This window comes from Musca domestica, unplaced genomic scaffold (genome assembly GCF_030504385.1).
Source record: "Musca domestica strain aabys unplaced genomic scaffold, Musca_domestica.polishedcontigs.V.1.1 1, whole genome shotgun sequence".
Lineage (NCBI taxonomy): Eukaryota > Metazoa > Arthropoda > Insecta > Diptera > Muscidae > Musca > Musca domestica.
Genome location: NW_026712114.1, coordinates 42,290,594 through 42,316,384, shown reverse-complemented (window position 1 = coordinate 42,316,384; position 25,791 = coordinate 42,290,594). Strand labels below are relative to the sequence as shown.

Here is a 25,791-nt window from a genome sequence, read left to right as displayed (position 1 = left end):
AGCGACAATTGTGTGTTTTGTTTGTGTGTCTGACAGCTGACAGACGGCGATTTCTTTCTAGGGAACAGAACTCATTTCATATTTTCCAAAATCAAATTAGTTCAGTTCAGAACTAAGAGTTAAGCGGTGAACACACACGAAAGGAAAATAGCGGAGCACATAAAAGATTTAAAGAAATATTGTCGAAGAAAATACGTTAAATATTTAAATAAAGGAAAAAAGAGAAAATAAGTAATATAAGAAATTTTGTTGTCAAAAGAAGGAAAATACGAAAGTGAATCATTAGCTAAATTTGTGTTTATTACAAATCAATTTTCAATTTGAATTAAATAAAAAAAATTAAAGGAAAGGACAACAGACATCAAAATGCATAGCACTCTGTTGGATGAGGTAAGTAAAAGAAAATTATTTTAAGGATTATTTTATTATTGCAAATCAAAATAAACGTATATATTTGCTTTAAAAAAATTATGTATTAAATAAAAATATTTTATTTTGAATGAAATAGTGTGAAAAAAATTTTTGCTATAAATTTTATTTAAAAATCTCCTTTTTAAATTTTTGTGAGAGAAAAAAGATACAATAAAATAAATTTATATTTTGAGCTATAAGTCTAATTCTTTCATGTTTGCTTAGAAAAGAAGATAATTCGAAAGTTCACCGAAGATTAATTTTTATGTTCCGAGACCAGAATCTAGACAATATATAGGAATCTCTATTTTTATACCCTACACCACAAGGTGGTCAGGGTATTATGTCTTTGTGCATGTGTTTGTAACAGGCAGAAGGAAACGAGATAGACCCATAGTTCCTTTTGATGATCTGCATAGAATCACATTCTGAGTCGATTTATGCATGTACAGGTCGCATTTATTGCCCGATCCAGATGAAATTTTGCACAGATCATTTGTTTGGCTCAAGGACGAACCCTATTGAAATTGGAGATAATCGGTCAAAATTTAGATATAGCTCCCATATATATCTTCGTCCGATTTGCCTTTTATTGTGCACCAAACGTGTAATATCAGCCCAAATTGTATGGAATTTTGCATATACACCCAAATTAGGCCTGAAAATATGTATACCAAATTTGATCGAAATCGGTTCAGATATAGCTATAGCTCCCATATATATTGTTCATCCGATTTGTTATTTTTGTCCACCACCGCCGTAATATGCACTCTGCAACAACAATATTTGGGGAAATATATCAAATACAGCTCAGAAATACATTTGCTAAATTTTATCGAGATCGGTTCAGATTTGGATATAGCTCCCATATATATTATTCGTCCGATTTACCTTTTATTATGCACCAAACGTCTAATATTTGTCCAAATGGGTTGGAATTTGGCACTTGCGACCGAATTGAGTCTAGAAGCTAGTATGTCAAATTTGGTGAAGATCGGTTCAGATATAGCTATAGCTTCCATATATATTATTCGTCCGATTTGTTATATTTTACCCACAACCGTAATATACACTCCGTAACAACGATATTCAGGGAAATTTATCAAATACAACTCAGAAATATCTTTGCCAAATTTTATCGAGATCGGTTCAGATTTGGATATAGCTCCCACATATATCTTTATCCGATTTCAAATTAATTGTGCACCAAATGGGCAATACAATTCCGAATTTAAAAGATACAAATCCTTCGCCGTATTTAGTCCTTTGAACTTTAAAATTTAATTATAATCATAGCGTGTATGTTTGAATTCTCCCTAATTGTTTTAATTGTTATGTGGAGCTCTACTAAATTAGCAAAGTGGTGTAGGGTATCATAAAGTCGGCCCCGCCCGACTTTAAGACTTTCTTTACTGGTTTCTAGTCATTTGTTGTGTAAAAACCAAAATAGCGCGGAAAAAAGTTTTTTTCATGTTGTAAGAAGGCAAGAGTACTAAATATTGTACTTAAATATTGATTCATTCTTATGGAGTGGCCTAATCTTCAAAAAATTACGCAAGTATGATTTTAGAAATTCATGCTGCAAGGGTACGGTACCGACATCGCCAGGAGGTGAGGCTCCCTCCAAAAATGTCAACTTTTACATATTTTCAGAACATTAGCTAAAAACATAAGATGTTTGTCTCTTGAAAAACTTTCAAGCTTTTTGGTACCAAAAAATCAGCGAAATTCATACAATAATTGGACTATATATTAGAAACATTTTGCAATCGTACTAAAAATATTTGGTATAAAAAGGGTACATTTTTTGCCATACTTGAAAATAAAAGCCCGTTATGATAAATATTATTATTAATTTGGGAGTGAAACGGGTGAATAAGATATCTGGGAACTAGGTCTATATCTAAACCAATTCGGTCCGACCTTGGCACACTTTATCATAGTTGGAAATTAATCGTAGAATTTAAAATCCAATTTAATTGGCATGGTTGGAGAATAATTTATATGAAATCTGAGGAAAATATATGTAGGAGCTGTATATTTATGTGAACCCATACACCAAAAAATATACATTGGCAAGGATTTTCTGGACTGGATCTGATATCTTATACCATTGTTGGTATCAAGTACAAATTATGGCTTTGAAAAGGCTTAAATATCACGTCGTTACGTTTTATTCGATTCGAGATCTTATCTAATTTTCAGCAACAAGTAGAAAACCTCAAAGGATATTCCGTACCGACCGATTTTAAATGTCTCAAGTTTAAACCGCTTTTCTAAACAAATGTAATTTTACTCTTTGGAGTACTACTGGTCTCTAACAAGCTATTTTTATACCCTCCACCATAGTATGGAGGGTATATTAAGCTTGTCATTCCGTTTGTAACACCTCGAAATATACATTTTAGACCCCACAAGGTATATATATTCTTGATCAGCATAAAATTCTATGTCGATTTAACAATGTCCGTCCGTCTATCCGTCTGTGGAAATCACTCTAGCTTCTAGAACGAAATGAAGTAGGTTGATAAAATTTTACTCAAATGTGTATTATGTCTACTGGACTTTTGGTATTGAAAATGGCCCATGTAGGTTCACGTCTTCGTATAGCCCCCATATAACGGAAGACCCGATATTCGGTATTTTGAAGATTTTAGCGACATTATTTACAGGAATTATTTCACATTTTGTATTTGAAGTTCGTAAAGAATATTACAGCCTGTGTCAGAAAATTGTCTGTGCAGGTCCACGTTTTATAACCCCCATGGTACCTCCCTATATTCGGTATTTTGATGATTTTAGCTACATTATAAACAGACTTTTTTCGAGTTTCGCACCTGAATATTGTAATATATTTTGTGACAAAAGTTGCCTATGCAGGTCCACGTCGTCGTATAGACCATAATATACGGCTACATTCGGTATTTTTAAGATTTTAACAGAAATTTTAACGGATTTTATTTTTTTGAAAATTGCCAAGTTTGTAGCAAATGGTGTAAGGTATTCAAAGTTCGATCCGACCGAACTTACAGCTTTTTTACTTGTTTTATTTATGCCCACAGAGGATATACAGGGTAAGATGCAAAAAACTGCAACAAAGTCAAACGCCATAACTTTTACATTTTTTTTTTAATTTTGTTAAATAAAAGCAAAAAATGTCGGAAATAGCATCAAATTTTAAAATAAGTTTAGATTTGTTCAAATTGGTCACCTTTGACACGAATTATGGCCTTCAAACGGCCAATGAAACCTTCACATGCTGCCCGAATGTTGCCTTGCGTATTTTGGCCCATTTTCGGCGAAGCGCTTGCTTGAGGTGATCGACACTTTGGTATTTTTTAGTCCCAACCTTGCTTTCCAAAATACTCCAGGCACAAAAGTTCAACGAATTGGTATCCGGCGATTTTGGTGGCCATTGTGCGCTGGCCAAGGTCTGCGGCCAAAATGTTTGCGTGCCCAAGGCTTTAATACATCCTCCAGAATATTTTCGCGATAATATTGGGCATTTATTCTGATGCCACGGCCGCCGCTTGAGTTCTGGTGGCCAACCAAAGGTGCACATTTTCAGCTGACCTCTTTGGCAAGTAAACACGATCACGTAAACAGCTTGTGTACAAACTGCTGGACAACGAATGTTTTCTCATCGGAGAAAACCAAATTCGGCAATTCACCAATTTCGGCCAAGCGAAGCAACTCTTTAGCTCTATTGAGTCTATATTCTTTTTGTTGCGGTGTAAGTTCTTGCACTTTTTGGAATTTCAATTTCTTTACCCCGAGCTCCTTTTTCAATATTTACCGAATGGAATATTTCGATATGTTCAGCTCACGAGCCATTTTTCGTCCACTGCGACGAGGGTTTTGATCAAGTCGCTTCTTTACTTTTCGAACCATTTCTGCTGATGTTGCTGTTTTCTTCCGTCCACTTCCTTGACGTCGGGCAACGCTACCAGTATCACGATAACGAGCGATGGTACGAGACACAAAAGATTTATTCCCATTTAAATGCTGGAGTGCTCTAACGATAGCCACTTGTGGTTTGCCAGCCAACTGTAAGGAAATCACGCTTGAATTCCTTCACGAATAACTTTTTGCTGGAAAATTCTCACCAAAATGCTTTTGTACGCTTGTAAACAAGGTAATGAGCTGTCACTGGAATAATTTTAACAGCTGTCGGACGAGTGGCTTAGAAATGACAGCAGTCTGAAGTTGGTTGCAGTTTTTTCATCTCAACTTGTATATACTTTGTGGGGCCTAAAATGTATATCTCGAGGTGTTACAAACGGAATGACAAACTTAATATACCCTCCATACTATGGTGGATGATATAAAAATCATTATATTTTCTTAAAGCCAAATAAGGAATTATTTTGCAATATTAACAATGCCTAGAAGTGGGTGGGAGGTAAAAAAAATTAAAATAAAAGTCATTAAACTGTTCAACAATCAATGCCTTTGTTTGAAAAAAGTCTCAGTCGATCAAAAAAAAAAAAAAGAGAAGAAAAATACAAAGAAAGTCCAAACACAATTGCCCTGTCCAAAGCAATCTTGTACGGAATAAACAAACAAACCAACCAACAACAGTTGAGTTGGAGGAAAATGCATAAACATTTTTTGGTGGCAGCGACAGAACCGTGGTGATGATGGAGGAGGGATTTCACTGTCTGCAATTCATCGATTTCTTAAGAATTCCTGATTTTTTCACTTTTTTCTTTTGGGTGAAAGAAAAGTCATAAAAGCATTCAAAACCACGCCATCAATTTCGTTTTTGTTTTCATTTCAAATATTTAATGATGAAGATGATTAGCCATGGCTAATTATAAGAATTGTGTGATGTGTGTGTGTTGGATTGTGCGTTGTACACACAGATCAGAATTATTTTGAGTGATGTGTTGTGATTGCCGGGAAATAATTCTTGTGAAAATCATATAATATAAAATTGTCTTCAGATTTGCCATGACATTTCTACGACCACACAAAAAGGTGTAATGACCACAGGAAAATTGTGGCTAATGTCGCAAACAATAACAACAACATAGCCAATAGTGCCACGTCTATCCCGAAAAAAGATGAATTAGTCGTTTGGTCTAAATTTAACCCAATACGTAATTACTTACCACGCAAAACAAATCACTAATGAAAAATGCCGTTCACACGCCCGCCCCCATGTGACAATGCCGCAGACAATTTGAAAATAAGATGCGTTTTATTTTTCCACTCTCCCCTTTGCCACCACAACCGCACACACACAGTCATACATGTGTTCCCTTCTAAAACGAAAGAAAATACTCGAATTATTTGAATAAAGTTTTTACCCCCGCAAAGGTTAATCATTTTATTGTTTATTTTAAAATCTCTACATTGCAGGTGAATGAATGAACGAATGTGGTATTGGGAGAGTTTGTTGGATTTTCTTTAACAAACTAAATATTTAAAATTAGAACATGTGTGTGGCGTTATGAGCAGCAGAAGAATAATTTCAATATTGAAATGACTCAATGTGTAGAAGAAATAGAAAAGGTGTTCATTAAAGAAATTAAAAAAAAAAGTAAAATAACAGCTAAGTTCGGCCGAGCCGAACTTTTAATACCATCCACCATTTGGAAGGAACTTGAAAATTTAAAAAAAAAAACCAGTAAAGAAAGTCTTAAAGTCGGGCGGGGCCGACTTTATGATACCCTACACCACTTTGCTAATTAAGTAGAGCTCCACATAACAATTAAAAGTTTTTATGGGAGAATTCAATCATACACGATATGATTATAATTATAATTTAAAGTTCAAAGGGCTAAATATGCCGAAGCATTTGTATCTTTTAAATTAGAAATTGTATTGCCCATTTGGTGCACAATTAATTTGAAATCGGATAAAGATATATATGGGAGCTATATCCAAATCTGAACCGATCTCGATAAAATGTAGCAAATGTATTTCTGAGCTGTATTTGATATATTTCCCCAAATATTGTTGTTGCATAGTGCATATTACGGCGGCGGTGGACAAAAATAACAAATCGGATGAACAATATATATGGCAGCTTTAGCTATATCTGAACCGATTTCGATCAAATTTGGCATACATATTTTCTAATATGGGTGTATATGCAAAATTCCTTACAATTCGGGCTGATATTACACGTTTGGTGCACAATAAAAGGCAAATCGGACGAAGATATATATGGGAGCTATATCTAAATTTTGACCGATTATCTCCAAATTCAATAGGGTTCGTCCTTAGGCCAAACAAATGTTGTTTGCAAAATTTCATCTCAATCGGATAATAAATGCGACCTGCATTTTGTTCACAAGAATACATGGACAGATGGACGGACATGCATAAATTGACTCAGAATGTGATTCTATGCAGATCATCAAAGGAAGTATGGGCCTATCTCGTTTCCTTCTGCCTGTTACAAACAAATACACAAAGACATAATACCCTGACCACCTTGTGGTGTAGGGTATAAAAAAAAATCCGAAAACTACCACTTAAATGAAAACCGTTATATGGGGACTATACGAGGACGTGGACCTGCATACGAAATTTTTTTTTATAGGCTGAAGTACCTATTAAGGTCTTCCAATACGAAATTTGAAACGATTTCGGTGAATAATGTTGTTGAAATCATAAAAAACCGGGAAGTACTGTTGTATGGGGGCTATGCTAAAACTTGGACCTGCACAGACAATTTTCTGTCATAGACTGTAGCATCCATTACGAACTTCAAATACCAAATTTGAAACAATTCCGATGAATAATGTCGCTAAAATCATCAAAATGCCGAGTATCGGGTGGTATCGTCATATGGGGGCTGTACGAAGCATGGACCTGCACAGACAGTTTTTCTGTCAAAGGCTATAGAGTCCATTACGAACTTCAAATACCAAATTTGAACTAATTCCGGAAAATAATTTCGCTAAAATCATCAAAAAACCGAACATCGGGAGGTACCGTTATATGGGGGCTATACGAAGACTTGGACCTGCACAGACAACTATCTGTCATAGGCTATACCTCCGACCTTCGAGAAGGGTTCTACAGATAGGTCTTCCAGCACACGTCATCGATGGGTAGAAGATCTTTCGCAGATGTTTTCTAGACAAAATGCCTTTCAAAGGCCTTCTATAGACAGAAGACTTTTTACAGGTCTACTATAGAAAAAATATCATTCAAAAATCTTCCATGGACGGAAGACTTTTCACAGGTCAAAAGGCTTTCGTAGATAATCCATAGAAATACCATTTTTCCAAGTTCTTCTGTAGACATAAGACCTTTCACAGGTCTTCTATTGACATACGAACTTTCACAGGTATTTTATAGGAAGAGAACCTTTCTCAGGTCTTCTAAAGGCAGAATATCTTTCTCGGGTCTTCTGAAGGCAGGAGAAATTCTACACGTCTTCTGTGAATAGGAGAATTTTCGATATCTTTCTCAGATCTTCTGAAGGAAGGAGGAATTCTACACGTCTTCTGTGGATAGGAGAATTTTCGAGATCTTTTGTTGTTATTGACCTTTTTTTGATCTTTTTAAAATTTAAATCTTACAAGAGGTCATTTATTGGTAGATGACTCCTGAAGAAGAAGTCCTTTGACTCTGGAAAGCCTTCCATCTACAGAACATTTCTGGAAAGTTATAGTTTTGCTTTAGAAGACGTTTTGCTATGTAAAGATGCCTTCTGTATCTGGAAGACACTTGAAAGATATTGCATGTACAGGAGACCTCTGTATAAATCTAATTCTGGTGAAGATATCTGTATCTTCATGAAATAGCATTGGACGGTCTTTCATTTTAAGAGGTTCATTACATAACATTTTTTTTTGAAGATTTGTCATTTGACAGAAGAGAACTCTCCTTCATCTTTTTAGGGAAAATATTAGTGGGAAAACATGGTATCGATGTCAATTATCTATTACACGACCTGTGGAAGGCTAATAAACATAGATGTACTCTTGTAGGTCTTAGGGCATAATAACATCAACATGTTTCATAAAACATTTTAAATCATTTTTTTTTAAATTTTATTAACTGTCCAAACGCAAGGCAATTAACCTACCTTATCAGCTCATTGTTTAAAGTAGTGATATCAAATCACTGGGTAGGCTCAGTATATACCGCAAAATTTGCACAGCAAACACAAAAGGTGAATGGTGAAGGGTAGCAAAAACAATTCGCCCACCTCCAATTTGTTTACACCGGGGAAAACCATAATCAACACCCAAGATTAGATTTTCGGACCCAGCCTAATTATAACAAATAATCGCTTGGTGGTGTTACAAAAAAAAATGAAAAAAACAAAATACAAGCCATGCGATACAGGTTAACACTGACCTAGATCTTTGCACTCCTTCGGTTGGTTACCTCTTGGCCAATCATCGCCCATAGACTTGTCGACAACCAATTTTGTCAGCATTATCTGATGGTGGCAAAATCGAATAACAAACAAAAAAAAGTCGGAGCAGTAGGTTGCTTGGTAGCACACTAAGACCGTAATTAGGTATGACAAAAATAATAATAACAACATAAAAATAATTGTATAATAATTGAAAATGGCAACAAATGAAAAATGAAAGAAAAACAAACAAATCAACATACATATCTCTTTGTGATACACGTTTTTGTTTTCTTTCGGGACTTATCAGCGGAGAAACAAAACAAAAAAAAAATAATAAAAAAAACTTAAAAGTAGACAAAATGTTTTTTTCTTTGTATATAACAATAGAAATGGAGTGCCCCTCACAACGAACGGGCGCTGTGATCGTGGCCCATCATGGCCTATTGAAAACTAGTGCTGTACCTATTATAAAATTACCAGTTGAGTAAACAATTTATTATTTTTTTTATGTTTTCAAGAAAAGTAAAAAAAACACATTAACAAACCCATACGAATCGGGTCACTGTACTTTAGCACAATCAAAAAAGAAATAAAATAATGAAAATTGTTTATTAAAACTAAAATTAGTTGTAGGCACTAAAGTGGCTGATGAACAGTGCGTTGCAAAGGAGTGTTCTAGAGAGATGCTATTTTTGGTCACCATGGATTAATTGATTAATAAAAGCTTATTCTAGAATGTAGAAGTATTTACTAATTTTAACTTTTTTTGCATTGTTTTTACAGTAATGCGTTGTCAATCCAAATTATATGCAAAATTAATAATATCATAAATCAAAAGCTCTAAAATTTGTTCTTCTTTAAAACATGGCCTAGTAAAAGCTAGTAACATGATTTTGAGAACATTGTGTCTAGAGAAAACTTCTAAATGGTACTTCATTTATGGAATGCCCTCGACTAAAAATATAAAAATAATGTTATTATTAACACACGTAAAATATAAACACATACCAATCCCTCTTTACATTTCTGTTCGAAGATTTTTGTATTTAATTTTTTAACACACTATTTGTCCTTTGACATGCACTGTACTTTTTGTTAATTATTATACCCTCCACCATACTATGGAGGGTATATTAACTTTGTCATTCCGTTTGTAACTCCTCGAAATACTCATGTCAGACCCAACAAAGTATATATATTCTTGATCAGCGTAAAATTCTAAGTCGATTTAGCCATGTCCGTCTGTCTGTCTGTCTGTCTGTTGTAATCACGCTATCTTTCGAACGAATTCAGATAGAAGGCAAAAATTTTGCACACGTGTTTATTTTTCCAGTAGGCAAGTTAAGTTCGTAAATGGGCCATGTATGTCCACGTTTTCATATAGCCCCCATATAACGGTACCCCCCGATATTCGGTATTTTTATGATTTTAGCGACATTATTCACCGGAATTGTTTCAACTTTGGTATTTGAAGTTCGAAATGGATACTACAGCCTATGACAGAAAATATTCTGGGCAGGTCCATGCCTTCGTATAGCCCCCATATAGCGGTACCTCTTGATATTCGGTATTGTGATGATTTTAGCGACATATTGTTTTAAATTTGGTATTTGATGTTCGTAATGAATGCTACAGCATAAGGCAAAAATGTGTCGGTGCAGGACCACGTTTTCGTATAGCCCCCATATAACGGTACCTCCCTATATTCGGTATTTTGATGATTTTAGCGACATTATTTACCGGAATTGTTTCAAATTTGGTATTTGAGATTCGTAATGGATACTACAGCCTATGTCTGTGCAGGTCCACGTCTTCGTATAGCCTCCATATAACAGTACCTCCCAAAATTCGGTATTTTGATGATTTTAGCGTCATTATTCACCGGAATTTTTTCAATTTACGTATTTAGAGTTCGTAATGGGAACTAAAGTCTGTGACAGAAATTTGCCTACGCAGGTCCAGGTCTTCGTATAGGCCGCATATATCAGTACCTCCCTATGTTCGATATTTTGACGAATTTAGGTACAATACCCACCGAAATTGTTTGAGATATCGTCTTTGACGTTAGTAATGGATGCTATAGCCTGTGACAGGTCTTCGCACAGCTCCGATATAACGGTACCTCCCTATTTACGATCTTTTGATGATTTTAGCTACATTATTCACCGTTTATTTCAAGTTTCGAATTTGCCTATGGTAATGGCTAATGGCAAACAATGCCTATGTAGGTCCACGTCGTATTGACCCCAATATAACGGCTATATTCGGTATTTTTAAAATTTTAACAGAATGTTTTAAGGATTTTATTTTTTGAAAATTTCCAAATTCGTTCCAAATGGTGGAGGGCACTCAAAGTTCGGCCCGGCCGAACTTAATGCTTTTTAACTTGTTTTTTTGTTGACATTTATTTTGCATTAGTTTTCAATTAATTGCAGTATGTGGAATTCTATATAATGCAATATCCGAACTGAACCAAAGACAGACCTAAAAAAATACTTGAAATTGGCCTTGCTTCGATACGATTGGGCTATACCGAATCTTGACCCAATATTCAACATTTATCACATCGATGAAATATTAAGAAAATTGTAGTTGATTTAATGGGAACCACTGTGACACGAACAAAGGTAATGGTTTATAGGTAGGAGTTTATTTTATAAAGTATCCATCTTTATGAAATTTTTGACATCGTAATTTTCTACCAATAAAAACCGGTAAAGAAGGGCAAAAGTCGGGCTGGGCCGTCTTTATGATAACAAATTTATGGGGAACTTATGAGAAAAAAAAATTAAAATAAGATCGTTTATCAAAACCAATCCCATTTGAGCTGATATAAACTTATTAGGCGAAATAAACGTTAAAAATCGGATAAAGATATGTATGTGAGCTATATCCGAATCTGAACTATAGAATTTTAGCAGAGGTATTTCTGAGCTATATTTGATATATTTCCCGAATATCGATGTCACAGAGTGCATATTACGACTGTGGAGAACAAAAAAAAAAAACAAATCGGATGAATTATGTATATGGGACCTATAGCTATATCTGTACCTACAAAATTTTACATACTTGTTTCTAGGCTCCATTTGTACAAATGTGTCCATCCTAATATTACACATTTGGTCACGATAAAAGGCAAATCGGACAAACATAAATATAGTAGCTGTATCTTAATTTTGACCGAATATCTCCAATTTAAATTATCTCCTATTATTTAAAAAATACATCTCGTCCGGGCAATAAATGTCACCTGTATTTTGTTTAAAAAATGCATGGGCCGACAGACGGCCATACATAAATCGACTCAGAATGTGATTCTATGCAGATCATCAAAAGGAACCATGGGTCTACCTCGCTTCCTTCTCCATGTAACAAACACACAGCACACAGACATAATACCATGAGTCCAGTGTGGTGTAGGGTATAAAAAAGTAATCAATGGGTATCGAACGGGTAATGCGTAGAAACCATGTTTTTACCCTCAGCCATATGGCTAAATTCGCCCAAAACATGTCACGATAACTCCCGAAGAGAGTATTCGATTTGATCCAAACTTGGTACATCGTAATATTATAATCAAACTTAGATCGAGTTCGGAGATGGGCAACATCGGTCCACTCTTTTTGGTACATACCCATAAAAGGTCCAAATTTTCAACAAAAAAAATAAGAAAAAAAAATATATATACAGGGTTGCCCATATTCGACGGACCCATCGGGCAACGCCATAACTTTTTACAGAGATGTTACATCGCTTAATGACATACCGCGTTTGAAGCGTTCTGAAATAGTGGCAATTTACATTCAACAGAAGAAGTCAATTGAGAAAACTCAACGTGCTTTTAAAACATTGAAAAATGTGAGAAGTGCGCCTTCTAAGAACACCATTTTCGAATGGTAAGGTTCTTTCTAATCCGAAGAGGCCATATAAAAGTCGACCAAGGCGATCGGCCGAGAATATCGCTGCCGTACGAGCCAGTATTGAGAGGTCCCCAAGAACATCCCAAAAATGCCGTTCTCAGCAGTTGGGCATGGCTCGGTCCACTTTACAACGGATTATTCGCATTGATCTGCACAGAAAGAGAAAGAATAATCCGATTTTGCTATAACTTCGCAAATCCTAATCTATGCATGAGAGCTGGTGCGGAATCAAGTATCTCCCCCACAAAGGTTCAAAATTTTGAAAAATTATAACTAATTATAATTGTAACTATATTATAAAATTTGATGTTAGAATCCGACTGTCTTCTAAGTATACACATCAGAATATTTTTATTAACTTCCTCTAGGTTTGGCATGAAGATGGAATATATCGCTTCACTCCTCCCCCACAAAAGGTCAAAATTTTGAATATTCATGAAACTCATAAAAAGCGAAATTAACATCCGATTCCATTCAAGACTTGGTACACCTCAATATTTCAATCACCACAAGTTCTGTTATAAAAATGTAAGAGATCGGACCATTTCTTTTGGTGCCTCTCCTAGATAGGGTTCAAGATTTTGAAAAACAAAGCGAAATAAATATCACAGAAAGCGAAATAAATATCCAACTGTCTTGTTTGCTAACATAAGATCTGTTGTAGAGATGATATAACCCCTTTCTGGTCTCTCGTCCACAAAGGGTCACAATTTTTAATACTTTTATCTGTCATAACTTCAGAAACAATCTGCGATTTTTTACAACTTGCTATATCTAAATATTTCTTTTAACAAGAAACCTGAAGTCCAACCAAATAAGATTTCAATATGGATTTGGCATTTTGGGTTATTTTTTCATGCATTTTTTCATTCATTGAGCCAAAAAGGAGCTCCGTCGATTATTCAATAGAAAAAAGTGAGCTTCGTTTAACTTTCCCGTTCGTTCGGCTTTAATACTGGCCCAGCTGTATTTTGAAAGTCTTCACATCTAAACCCTTTGGCAAAATTGTCCACGTTGTTGAGTAACATAGGCCCAATTACTGCGAATGGCTACGAATCGATATTTGATGGTTATCATTAAAACTGGACGATAGAGCTGCGATTATTTCCTAAGTTTGCACGCTACGTAAGCGTGTTGGTGCTTTAATGTCGAACCGTGTACATTTGGTGGGAAATCTTGTTGCAGTAGTCCAAATAGCTGCCTCAATGGGTCGATTAAACTTCCTAAGCACACATTTGATAAAACAATTCAATGATTTGCAAGCGTTGTTCGTTTGTAAGAAGAGTCATGCTTAAATTATAGACCAAGCTGACAGTGAAATAAAACACGAAATCTCTGTGAGCTGTTTAAACCAGTGTTGCCAAAAAAGATAATAACTTAAAGGGAACGACAAACTGAATATAACTACTTACAATAATATACTTTATTACAATAAAACTACCGAATTTCTACATTTTTCTAGAACAAAGAAATATTCCGATTTTTCAAAAAAAAAAAAAAAAAATCTAATAATGCATTATAAAATTATTTAAAATTCACCTGTACATATACTACGTGACAAATGCTAAACAAGCGATGAAATCGTTTGTTTGATGAAATATTTCAAACATGACATTTCCCCAAAAGCAATGAGAACTGCAAATGCAGGTGTAAAATAGCATTTCTTAAAAAAAAAAAAAAGAAGAAGAAAAGAAAATATTTTAACGAAATATAAATAAATCACTTCTGTTCTATTGTTGTTCTCTTAACGGATTAAATTTATTGCAGAATCACCAATTATAGATGAAATAAAAAAAAACAAATGTTATTGTTTATTGTTTTATACATATATATTTTTTGTTTGAACGAGTGAAAGTGAAGAAAATTCTACACCATTCAAATGTTTTGTGCGCCTGTTTGTCTGCCACTTTTCACGAGCAGACCAGAGCGACATGTACACGAGTGTCACAATTTCCCTTTCATGTGATTGTCAGTTTATTTTTAAACATTGATTTTGAATTTGCTCGACATTGGGTTAATTTTTTTCTTTTGCTTTCCCTTCCCTTGCCTTGCCGTTCGCAAAATCTGTTCACTTCTTCAGGCTTTTTTTTAATTTTTAGCACATTGTTTAAAAAAATAAAGTGAAAAATGATTTCTTAAATTGAGACAGACAAGTAAGGGGTGCTCCATTTGAGTGCATTTTGATGGCAAATTAGTATTCAATGGCGAGACTGGCTGACGAGTAAAAGGTGTCCACGGCCATCGCCACCGCCAACTACGACACAAATTCAAAGCACACAAAATCCATTGAAAAAATTACGTCAAATTGCTGACCGTATGTACGAATTGTCCGGCAACAGATGTTTAAAATGTTCAATTTATTTATATTTGTTGTCGTATATATAGATTTCTTTATATTTTTGTTGCCAATTAAGGAAGCGGAAAGACTTGACAATTTAAATAGTTTTAATTAATAAATACAACGGATTAAAGGTGGGCGATTCTAGTACGACCTGGAATTTTTAATAGAATTAAATTTAATAAATTTATTCTATTTCATTGGGATGTAAATTTTGAATTTGAAAACGGAAGCAAAATATTTGTAAACAAAGTAAGTAAGTTAGTGCTAGGAAAACAGAAAATATGGAACGTGTATGGTAATAGTACCAAGCAAAAATTGCTGATTTGTCGAGACTAGGTGACGGCAAACAAAGAAAAAACAAGTAAAAAAGCAGCGAAAAATATCGCGGAATATGAATGAAAACCGCTTTATGGGGGCTGTACGAAGACGTGGTCCCGCATAAGCAATTTGTGTCATAGGTTGTAGTAACGGTTCCGAACTTTTTATACGAAATTTGAAATAATTCCGGTGAATAATGTTGCAAGAATTATGAAAATACCGAATATCGGGGGGAACCGTTATATGGGCTCTTAATATAGCGTGGACCTATTTATACAATTCTCTTATAAGGGGTAAATTACTCAAAAGGAACCCCTTGTGTGGATTTTAAGACAATTCCATTGAAAACATGGCTCAAATAATAAAAATACCGAATATCGGGGGTACCGTTATATGGGGGCTATACGATATCTTGGACCTATATAGATAATTCTCTTCCAGGGGATAAAGTACTCACAAGAAACTACTTGTGTGGATTTTCAGACAATTCCATTGAAAATACCGACTAAAATCATAAAAAAAAATATCGGAATTTCCCGTTATATGGGCGCTATACGAAAACGTGGACCTATTTAGACAATTCTCTGTCAAGGTGTAAAGTACTCACAAAGAACTCCTTGTGTAGAATTTCAGAGAATTCCATTGAAAAATCTGGCTAAAATCATCAAAATACCGAATATCGGGGGTACCGTTATATGGGGTCTATACGATATCGTGAACCTATATAGATAATTCTCTTCTAGGGTATAAAGTACTCACAATAAACTATTTGTGTGAATTTTCAGACAATTCGGTTGAAAATTTTGACTAAAATCATTAAAATGCCGAATATCGGGGGTACATCATCAAAATAACCTGACCTGCCTGCAGAAAAATACAGATCTGTGCTAAGTTTTAGGTTCGTTTTGACTGTATCGTGATTACAACAAACGTACGGACAGTGCTAAATCGTCTTAGAACTTTTCGCTGATCAAGAATATATACACTTTTTTGGGTCTTAAATTATTTTTTCGATGAGTTACAAACGGAATGACGAACTTAATATACCTTCCATACTATGTATGTTGGGGGGGTAGAAAAAGAAATTACTTCTATGTTTATGGTCCATGGAAATGTTTAAATGAGTTCCACAGGTCATTTGGATAGAAAACCTCTCAAACTTTTTATACAAATAGAAGAGTTTTCTCAGACATTCTACAGACAGAACACGTTTCAAGTTCTTCAATAAATAGAAGGGAGACGAAAACACTTCCACATTTGGTTAGAAGGACTTCCATAGGTCTTCTATGGAAAAGGACCTTTCAAGTGTCTTCTTCCTTTCACTTATCACTATTCAGGCCATTTTTCAGGTAAAATTCGCTTAAAATCGTGCAGATTCGACTTATATCATTAGTTTTTCCCGATTTTAGATTTAATGAACACCAAAAACGTAAAATCTGACGAAATATAAAATTTTATGGAAATAGATTGAAATATAGCTATAACTCCTACATACATGTTTCATCCGCTTATATGCCCCTCAAAGCCGTAATATGCACTCTATAAGGAAGATATTTGCTAAAAGAAATCAGATACAGATATCAGATATGGATATCATATATCCAAAATATATTTCCCTCTGATTTGATGTACATGATGACCAATCGAGCTACAATTGTCTAAATTGGTTAAATTTTGGATCACACGTTCGAGCCACAACTAGAATAGAGTCTGACTAGTTAGTACCAAATCGTTTCAGACATAACTATAGCTGCCTCTGTATAATACCATTTCCCTGTTTTCAAAAAAAAAAAAATATTTCAAAGTCTGTATGCCGAATTATAGAGAATCAAGCAAATATCGGAAAGCGAACAAAAAAAACTCCTTAATAATGACAAAAGTCAAAAAGTCAAAATGGCATTTGAACACCTAAACATGACACCGATGTATTGGTATTTGTCATGAGATGTCATTTGCAGCAGAAACAAATACCTCCATCAGACGTAGTGGAAATCAATTCGCTTTGAGATATAGCTCCCGTGTCCGATTTCAAAGCCTTAATATTCATTCAATAATTAATGTCAAAAAAAATTCTCGGTGCAAATGTATTTTTATTACGGGTAGCTCTGTTAAATATACATATGGTGTAGGGTATCAAATTGTCGGCCCGCCCTGCCTATTTTAGTTCTTCTATAGGTGTGGATGTTAAAATATAATGGTTTAAATAGATATCCCCAACATTCTCTTCTATTTCGTTTTGAATGCTGCCATACAAATACCATCAAAATATCGAAATAAATTAACAAAAGAATAAATCAACAATTTATGGATTAATCGATGGAATATTACCCATTCCTAATTATGTAGCCAATTTTCATTAATTAAGTGTTACATTTTATAACAAGTTTTCGGAAAAAAAAATCAATCAAATTAATATTCTCAACAACAATTTGATCTTTATTACGTGTTAAAATCAGCATAACAAATCCGTCGTCTTTGATGTGATAACTTGGCGTGAGGCGTTTGTCATTCAACGATGAAAAAAGGTGATGCCGTTCGCATGCCTGCCAACATCCGCTATTTGGTGTTCTACGAATTTTTATTACACAAATTACATAAATTAATAATAACAAAAAACACATGTAAATCTTTAGAGCGCAAAACGCAAAAACATAAATTGTTTGGAAAATTTTCCATTCAACGGTTAATGATCGCTTGATTGACAGACAGACAGAACCAATCACTGACTTTTTATGAGTCTAGCCTCCGCCTGCGCTTTCATTTATCAATGCATTCTTATCACACAAGGGAATTCTTAATAGTCCGGGCCCAGCCATTGCATGCATGCATAATTGTAGTAAGTTTATTGGGCTAGGCCGCTGTATATCTGTCGCAATTGCATAAGTATTCGTTTAATTGCCACAACAATGCGAGAAGAGAACTCTTGTTTAATGTCAAACTTTGAAGAGTGACACGCTTCGTGATTTTTTCTCTAAAACCCAATGACCCAATTCTATTCTGTAATACAGTAATAATAATCATCAACGAGCAATGCAATTAAATAATTCTACTGATAAGGAATAACAATAATAATAACAATAATTGCAATAAGGCAAGAGATGCATTTGTTTACAAATAGAGTGTAAATTATTGGGAAACAACTACTATTAATCTATTATGAAATAATAGGTAATGAGTGTCATTGTGGGATGAGCTGTTTGTCAAACACCCAACTTGTTGGAAGGTTACACACGTGTGTGACATCGTTCATCAGATATTCGTTTAATCTTTGTTCATCTATTGCATTTATTTTCCATACTTTTCTAATTTAGAAATAATAATAATCTAACTATGGTTTGAAAAAGTTCTATGCAATTTAAGGAAAATCGAAATGCGCAATAACTACTATGCCTCTATGCCGGAACAAAGAAAGAGTCTCGTCAAGTCCATAATTGCCCATACAGATAAGCCCTTTTACAATGTGCTTACAAATTAATTCTTATGTGAGGAAATGTACAAGTGCAACAATTATTGTCAACCTATGGAACAAATTCGCATTATCAATAAGTATCAACAAGTAGTATCAGTCGGTTTGAGTGGTGGCTTTTTGAGAATTGGTGGCTCTTTCCGAAACCTTGCTATTCCCTGCATTGTCCCCCTGTAAACATTACCCTCTTTCACCGGTGATAAACAAACGTTGTTATACCCTACAACACTATGTGTTGGGGGTATTATACGTTTGATTGGGCCAAAAATTATGTAACACTACGAGATATTATTGGTCCAAGACATAGGAAACTATATAACTATATATTCATATCTCGCCGAGCTGAGTCGAGTATGCCCCGATCCTTAAAAAAATTGTATGGAGGAGGGGTTTAGACCAAAACAGAAAAAAATTCATGATTTTGTAGTTGCACTAGAGGTCAAAATTATAGACCAATAGACTCCGAATTTTGCATGGGGCTAGTGTTTAGGTTTGGGCAGAAGACTAAAAACTTAAATGGTTGAAGGTCGCAATTATAGTCCGATCTTCGCGAAAATTTTGCAGGGTTAGAATCAGAATTTGTTTTTGAAGATGTTTATTTAGAGGTTCAAATGGACCAAAAAATTACTGATTTTCCAGTCGCTCTACAGGTTACAATTAAAAACCAATCGATATGAAATTTTCCATGTTCTTAGGACTTAGTATTGGATAAAAGATCAGAATTTTTGAGGGCCATTGGATCATATTTATATGAAATTAGTTTTGAATACCTATCAGTACAACAGTGAGGGAGAAGCCTAAGGTAGTATTTGTGTAGGACTATATGGTATTACTTTAAAAACTCGACTAAAATAACTTTGGACCTTAGGAGTTTTTTTCAATATGTTTTGGTGTTGTAGGGTAGCATATGGTTGGCCGCGCAACAATAGCCTTTGCTCAGTTGTTTTGTTATAAAAACAACAATCATATTTTGCAACAACAAAGTAAATTATTTTCTTTGAAAATGTTGACCTTTTGTGTAGAGGAGTAAACCGATATTGCCCAACTTCGATCTCAATTAAAGTTCGATAATAATATTAAGTTTGAGGGTCATAGGATACTTCCTTCCAGAGTTATCGTGCGCTCCAGCCTGACAGGCGGACTCTGCTAGATTCACTCTAAAGTCCTGAAACAGATTTCATCCAAAGAGAAGGGGGTCTAAATCCGATGAAGTACATTTTAACATTTGGCATCAAATGATATACAGGGTGAGACAAAAAAACTGCAACAAAATCAAACGCCATAATTTTTATATATTTTTTTTAATTTTACTGAATGAAAGCAAAAACTGTCGGAAATAGCTTAAAATTTTAGGTTAAGTTTAGATTTGTTCGAATTGGTCACCTTTAGCATGAATTATGGCCTTTAAATGGCCAATGAAACCGTCACACGCTGTCCGAATGTTGGTCTGCGTTATTTTAGTCCATTCCCGGCGAAGCGTTTGCTTGAGGTGATCGACACTTTGGTATTTTGTAGTGACATCATTGCTCCCCAAAATACTCCAGACACAATAGTCCAACGGATTGGTATCCGGAGATTTTGGTGGCCATTGTGCACTGGAAAAGAAGCGAGGAACCTCATTTTGTAACCAATCTTGGGTGGCGCGTGTTGAGTGCGATGGTGCTGAGTCCTTATTCTGATGCCATGGTCGATTAATACGAGCGGAGGGCGAATATCGGCTGTTATGGCGGCCCACACCATCACCATGGCCCGCGCTTGAGTTCTGGTGGCCAACCGAAGGTGCACATTTACAGCTGACCTCTTTCGCAAGTAAACACGATCATTTTGTTTGTTTACAAACTGCGGGACAACGAATGTTTTCTCATCGGAGAAAATAAAAATTTTGAGGTCCCCACTTTCGGCCAAGCGAAGCAACACTTTAGCTCTTTTGAGTCTATTTTCTTTCTGTTGCTCAGCATTTTTTGGAATTTCAATAGCTCTTTTTTCAATATTTTCCGAATGGAATATTGCGATATGTTCAGGTCACGAGCCATTTTTCGGTCACTGCGACGCTAGTTTCGATCAAATCGCTTCTTTACTTTTCGGACCATTTCAGCTGATGTTGCTGTTTTCTTCCATCCACTTCCTTGACGTCGGGCTACGCTACCAGTATCACGGTAATGGGCGAGATTTATTCACATTTAAATGCTGGAGTGCTCTAACGATATCACTTGTGGTTTTCCAGCCAAATATAAGGAAATCACACTATCACGCTTGTATTCCATCACGAATAACTTTTTTCTGGAAAATTCTCACCAAAATGCTTTTGTACGCTTGTAAACAATATAATGAGCTGTCACAGGAATAATCTTAACAGCTGTCGGACCATTCTAGATTTGATCTAGATTTTGCAGTCACTCTACAAGTCACAATTTAAAACCAATCGGCACGGAATTTTGCATGACGTTAGGGCTTAGAACGGGGCAAAGGTTAAGCATTTGCGTGACCACCATTGGATCATATTTGTATGAAACTCGACTAAAATATACTTTGACCTTAGGTTAGAAAATGACATTCCGAGGGCAAAGAAAATAATTCAATAAATGTTGGTATAGATGTTTGGTATTGAAAATGGACCTCATTCAATTAGACTCCTAATTATCAGTGGTTCGAAGGATTCGGCTCCGATTTCCAATCTAATTGAATGTAGAATCACTTTGTGTTATAGCCTCATATAACGGCATCTTCTGATTTTCAAAATCTCAAAGTTTTCGTTCCTAATTTCCAACAAAGAAATATGTAGGTCGATGTCCATATCCTCCACCATAGTATGGAAGTTATATAAAGTTTGACATTCCGTTTCTAACACTTCGAAATATAAATTTTAGAAGCTACAAAGTACATATAGTCTCGATCAGCATTAATTTTTATGTCGATTTAGCCATGTCCTTCCGTCTGTGTGTATGTCTGTGCAAATCACTCTAGCTTCCGAACGAAGTAAAGGTTAATCAAATTTTTAAAATTACCCAGATGTTTTTATATCTGCAGGACTTTTGGTATTGAAAATGAGATAAGTATGTCCACGTTTTCGTTTTCGTATAGGCCCTAAATAACTGTACCGAAATTTAATATTTGGTGTAAATTTGTGAACATGTGGTCCCATTATGTGGGAAACATCCTTGCAGGGAACTGTACATGTATGTCCAAGTTTTGGTATATATTCCATATAACTGCACCTCCAGATATTCGGTATTTTGATAATTGTGGGAATTGATTCGAATTTAGTATTTGGAGTTCGTAATAAGTACGCCCTCCTATGACGAAAAAATTCCTCAACAGATCCACGTCATCGTATATCCTACATGTTACGGTACCTCCCAATATTCGGTATTTTCATGATTTTAGATACCTTTTTTAACAGTATTCTTTCAAACTTGGTATTTGGAGTTCGTAATGGGTACTACTGTTAATACCTCCTATGACAGAAAATTGCCTATACAGGTCCACATCTTCGCATAGCTCCCATATATTTGTGCCTCTATAAATTCGGTATTTTGATGATTTTTGCCAAACTTTATATAAGAATTATTTCAAATTCGGAATTTGGAGTTCGCAGCGAGTACTGCTTCCTAGGACAGAAATACAAATTCACGTTCATGTAGCCCCCATATAACGGTATCTCCCAATATTTGGAATTTTGATGGTTCTAGCTAATTTTTTCAACAGAATTATCTTGAACTTGGTTTTTGAGTCCGTAATAAGTACCTTTGGCAGATAATTGTCTATAAATGTCCACATTTTCCTATAGCCCCATATAAGAGTAAAACCTGATATTCGGAAATTTGTGCATTTTTTTACATTTTGCCAATTCCTTTCAAATGGTGGAGGGAATTAAATGTTCGTCCCGAACTTAGCTGATTTTTTACTTATTATTTTTTTTAAATTTGTGTAAAATTAGATGCGTGACAGGAATATGAAATTTAGTTGTTAACGAAAACTGTCGAAGGAAAAAATGTTCTTCACAAAATTTAATTATAATTCTCACAATAAACCCCCCTAATTTTAATTATTGAGTCGCTTTTTTTCTTGTAGTTATTTGTTATTATATTTTTTTGAGTTTTTTTATTATTATTTTATTATTTTTATTCTTACATTTCTAAGACTAATTTTCCAATTGCTTTTTTTCTTTTCATTTCAGATCAACCAAAACGGTTACATTGTCCTCGAAGATTTTCTCACAGCCGAAGAAGTTGATGAACTCTACAAAGCCGGTCGTGCTTTGTGCATGGATGCACCACAAGCAAATCGTAAAGTTTTCGACACGTCCAATCACGAAGATGCCCAAAGCAAGGAGACATACTTCCTCGAATCGGGTGACAAGGTACGATATTTCTTTGAAAATGGTTCCGTTGGAGATAAGGGAGAACTTTTGGTAGATCCCATGGTGGCATTGAACAAAGTCGGTCATGCCCTGCATGTGGAAAATCCTGTCTTCAATAAGATTAGTTTCTGTAATCGGGTTAAGGAAATTTGCTGGCAATTGAATTTCAATAGACCTGCCATCTGCCAGAGTATGTACATCTATAAAAATCCCAAAGTTGGTGGCGAAGTTATACCGCATCAGGACTCGTGGTATTTACACACGGAACCAAATTCGGCCATTGGTTTCTGGTTTGCTCTAGAAGATTGTACCCTGCAAAATGGCTGTCTGCAATTCATCAAGGGTTCACATAAAAGCGGGGTACATCGTCGTTACATTCGTAATCCCGACAAGAATTCCCAGGATCTAATGATTTACGATAGAGCTGCACCCATTTATCCTCATTCGAGTTTTACACCAATTCAATGTAGTAAAGGTAAGCAGAACATTATGCTTCTAATATTTAAGATAGATTTTAGTAATAACATATATTTATTGTCCCCCACCAGGTACTTGCATTGTCATCCACGGCAATGTGGTGCACAAAAGCGACTCAAATCGCTCACCGAAGAGCCGCCACGCCTACACCTTCCATGTGATCGAGACTGAAAATAATGTTAAATATTCCGAAGACAACTGGCTGCAGCCACCCAAAGACAAGCCCTTCCCTGTTTTATTTGAAAGAAAGAACTGATATCTCGTACCTTTGTGTTGAGCTACAATTGTATCTGTGAAATCCCCAATTTTTACCCACACATTACTTTTTTGTACTTCTTTTTTAATTGTAAAATAGCATAACATTTTGTGTTTTTATAAGTTTTCGTTTTCTATCATTTCATGTAGCTTTATATGTTTAAATCAAATAACAAGTGTATTAACAAATAATATGTACGTAACATAGATAAAATAATTGTAATTTTTAAATAAATATATACTGAAAAATCAATTAAAAAAAAACAATCGCAAGAGGGTTGGTGAAATAAGCGGTGCAAACCCTTTAAGAGACTAATAGATGTCGGCGTTAAATATTATAGCCTTTTGCCAACGTTACATGCCCCACAATCCTCCTTTTGCTATCTTCCACACAAAGAGTCAATATTTCGCCAAAGCAACTCTTTTAAAATGTATCACAGATTTTCTGATTGAAATATTAGGTGTGTCTGGTTACTTTTTCTGCAGGAATTGTCCAGCAACATCTTTCTGAGAGAGAGAGAGAGAGAGTAAGGTAGTTTTATTCTCTTTTGCAAGGAAAATGCGAAAAGTAAACAGAGGGAATTCCTGCAGAAGCTTGCAACTAATCAGCTGATATGTCAAAACATTCAAAGAATTAAAAGAAAGGAAGCCCCACCAATTTTACAAGTTCTATAAATATAAAAGGAAATTAGTACTAAAATAAAAATATGAGCAATAAAAGAAAGATAGATTTGATGTGTTCCCAAATAGTCTTGCAAAGGTAACATTCGTCATAAGCCATTACAATATTCAAATGCGAAACTTAAAAACATGGGTTACAATGTAGCTAAAATCATCAACCGTACCGTTATATGGGGACCATACGAAGACGTGGACCGGCACAGACAATTTTCTGTCTTGGGCTGTAGTATCCATTACGAACCTCAAATACCAAATTTGCAACAATTCCGGCGAATAATCCCGCTAAAATCATCAAAATACCGAATATCGAGAAGTACCGTTGTATGGACCGACACAGACAATTTTCTGTCTTAGGCTATAGTATCCATTACGAACTTCAAGTACCAAATTTGAAACAATTCCGGTGAATAATGTCACTAAAATCATCAAAAACCGAATATCGGGAGGTACCGTTATATGGGGGCTATACGAAGACGTGGACCGGCACAAACAATTTTCTGTCTTAGTCTGTATTATCCATTACGAACTTCAAATACCAAATTTGAAATAATTCCGGCAAATAATGTCGCTAAAATCTTCCAAATACCGAATATCGGACGGTACCGGTGTATGGGGGCTATACGAAGACGTAGACCGGCACAAACAATTTTCTGTCTTAGGCTGTAGGATCCATTACGAACCTCAAAAACCAATTTTGAAACAATTCCGGTGAATAATGTCGCTAAAATCATCAAAATACCGAATATCGGGAGGTACCGTTATATGGGGGCTATACGAAAACGTGGACCAACATGGCCCATTTACAAACTTAACTTGCCTACTGGCAAAACACAAATTTTAATTTTCTATCTCAATTCCTTCGAAAGATAGGGTTGCAAAACCGACATACAAATGGACATCGCTAAATCATCTTAGAATTTTACGCTGGTCCAGAATATCAGAATACCAGATGGAGTGGGCCTATAAATTCCATATTCATGCAGATCACTTGTTGAGAGAAAGATTTTGATATATCAAATTTGAAAAGTATCGCTGATTTGTTTCACAAGTTTAGAGGAATATAGGCATAATTTGACCCGGTGTGGGGGAGGTACCGGACAGAATAGTCCGATATATTCCACCTACACACCAGTTCTTGTGTTGATAGACATTTTGAGATGTGCCGATTTTCAAAAGATTCGGATGACTATTTTGCGTTTTATTAGCTGCATGATTATTCATAATTTTGAA

General features: G+C 35.2%; 1 protein-coding gene across 1 annotated transcript; it reads left to right on the top strand.

Annotated features, from left to right (window-relative positions):
* The first annotated feature begins 90 nt into the window (after positions 1-90).
* LOC101892728 (phytanoyl-CoA dioxygenase domain-containing protein 1) lies at positions 91-24,133 on the top strand. The gene is made up of 3 exons (XM_005182893.4): positions 91-390; positions 22,966-23,623; positions 23,697-24,133. The coding sequence occupies exons 1-3, from the start codon at positions 367-369 to the stop codon at positions 23,879-23,881; spliced, it is 867 nt and encodes a 288-aa protein (XP_005182950.1). The 5' UTR covers positions 91-366; the 3' UTR covers positions 23,882-24,133.
* Positions 24,134-25,791: the final 1,658 nt, after the last annotated feature.

Coding starts and splice junctions, on each gene's coding strand:
- LOC101892728 (XM_005182893.4), top strand. CDS start 367: ATGCATAGCACTCTGTTGGATGAG. Junction 391..22,965: donor ATAGCACTCTGTTGGATGAG/GTAAGTAAAAGA, acceptor TTTTCATTTCAG/ATCAACCAAAACGGTTACAT. Junction 23,624..23,696: donor ACCAATTCAATGTAGTAAAG/GTAAGCAGAACA, acceptor GTCCCCCACCAG/GTACTTGCATTGTCATCCAC.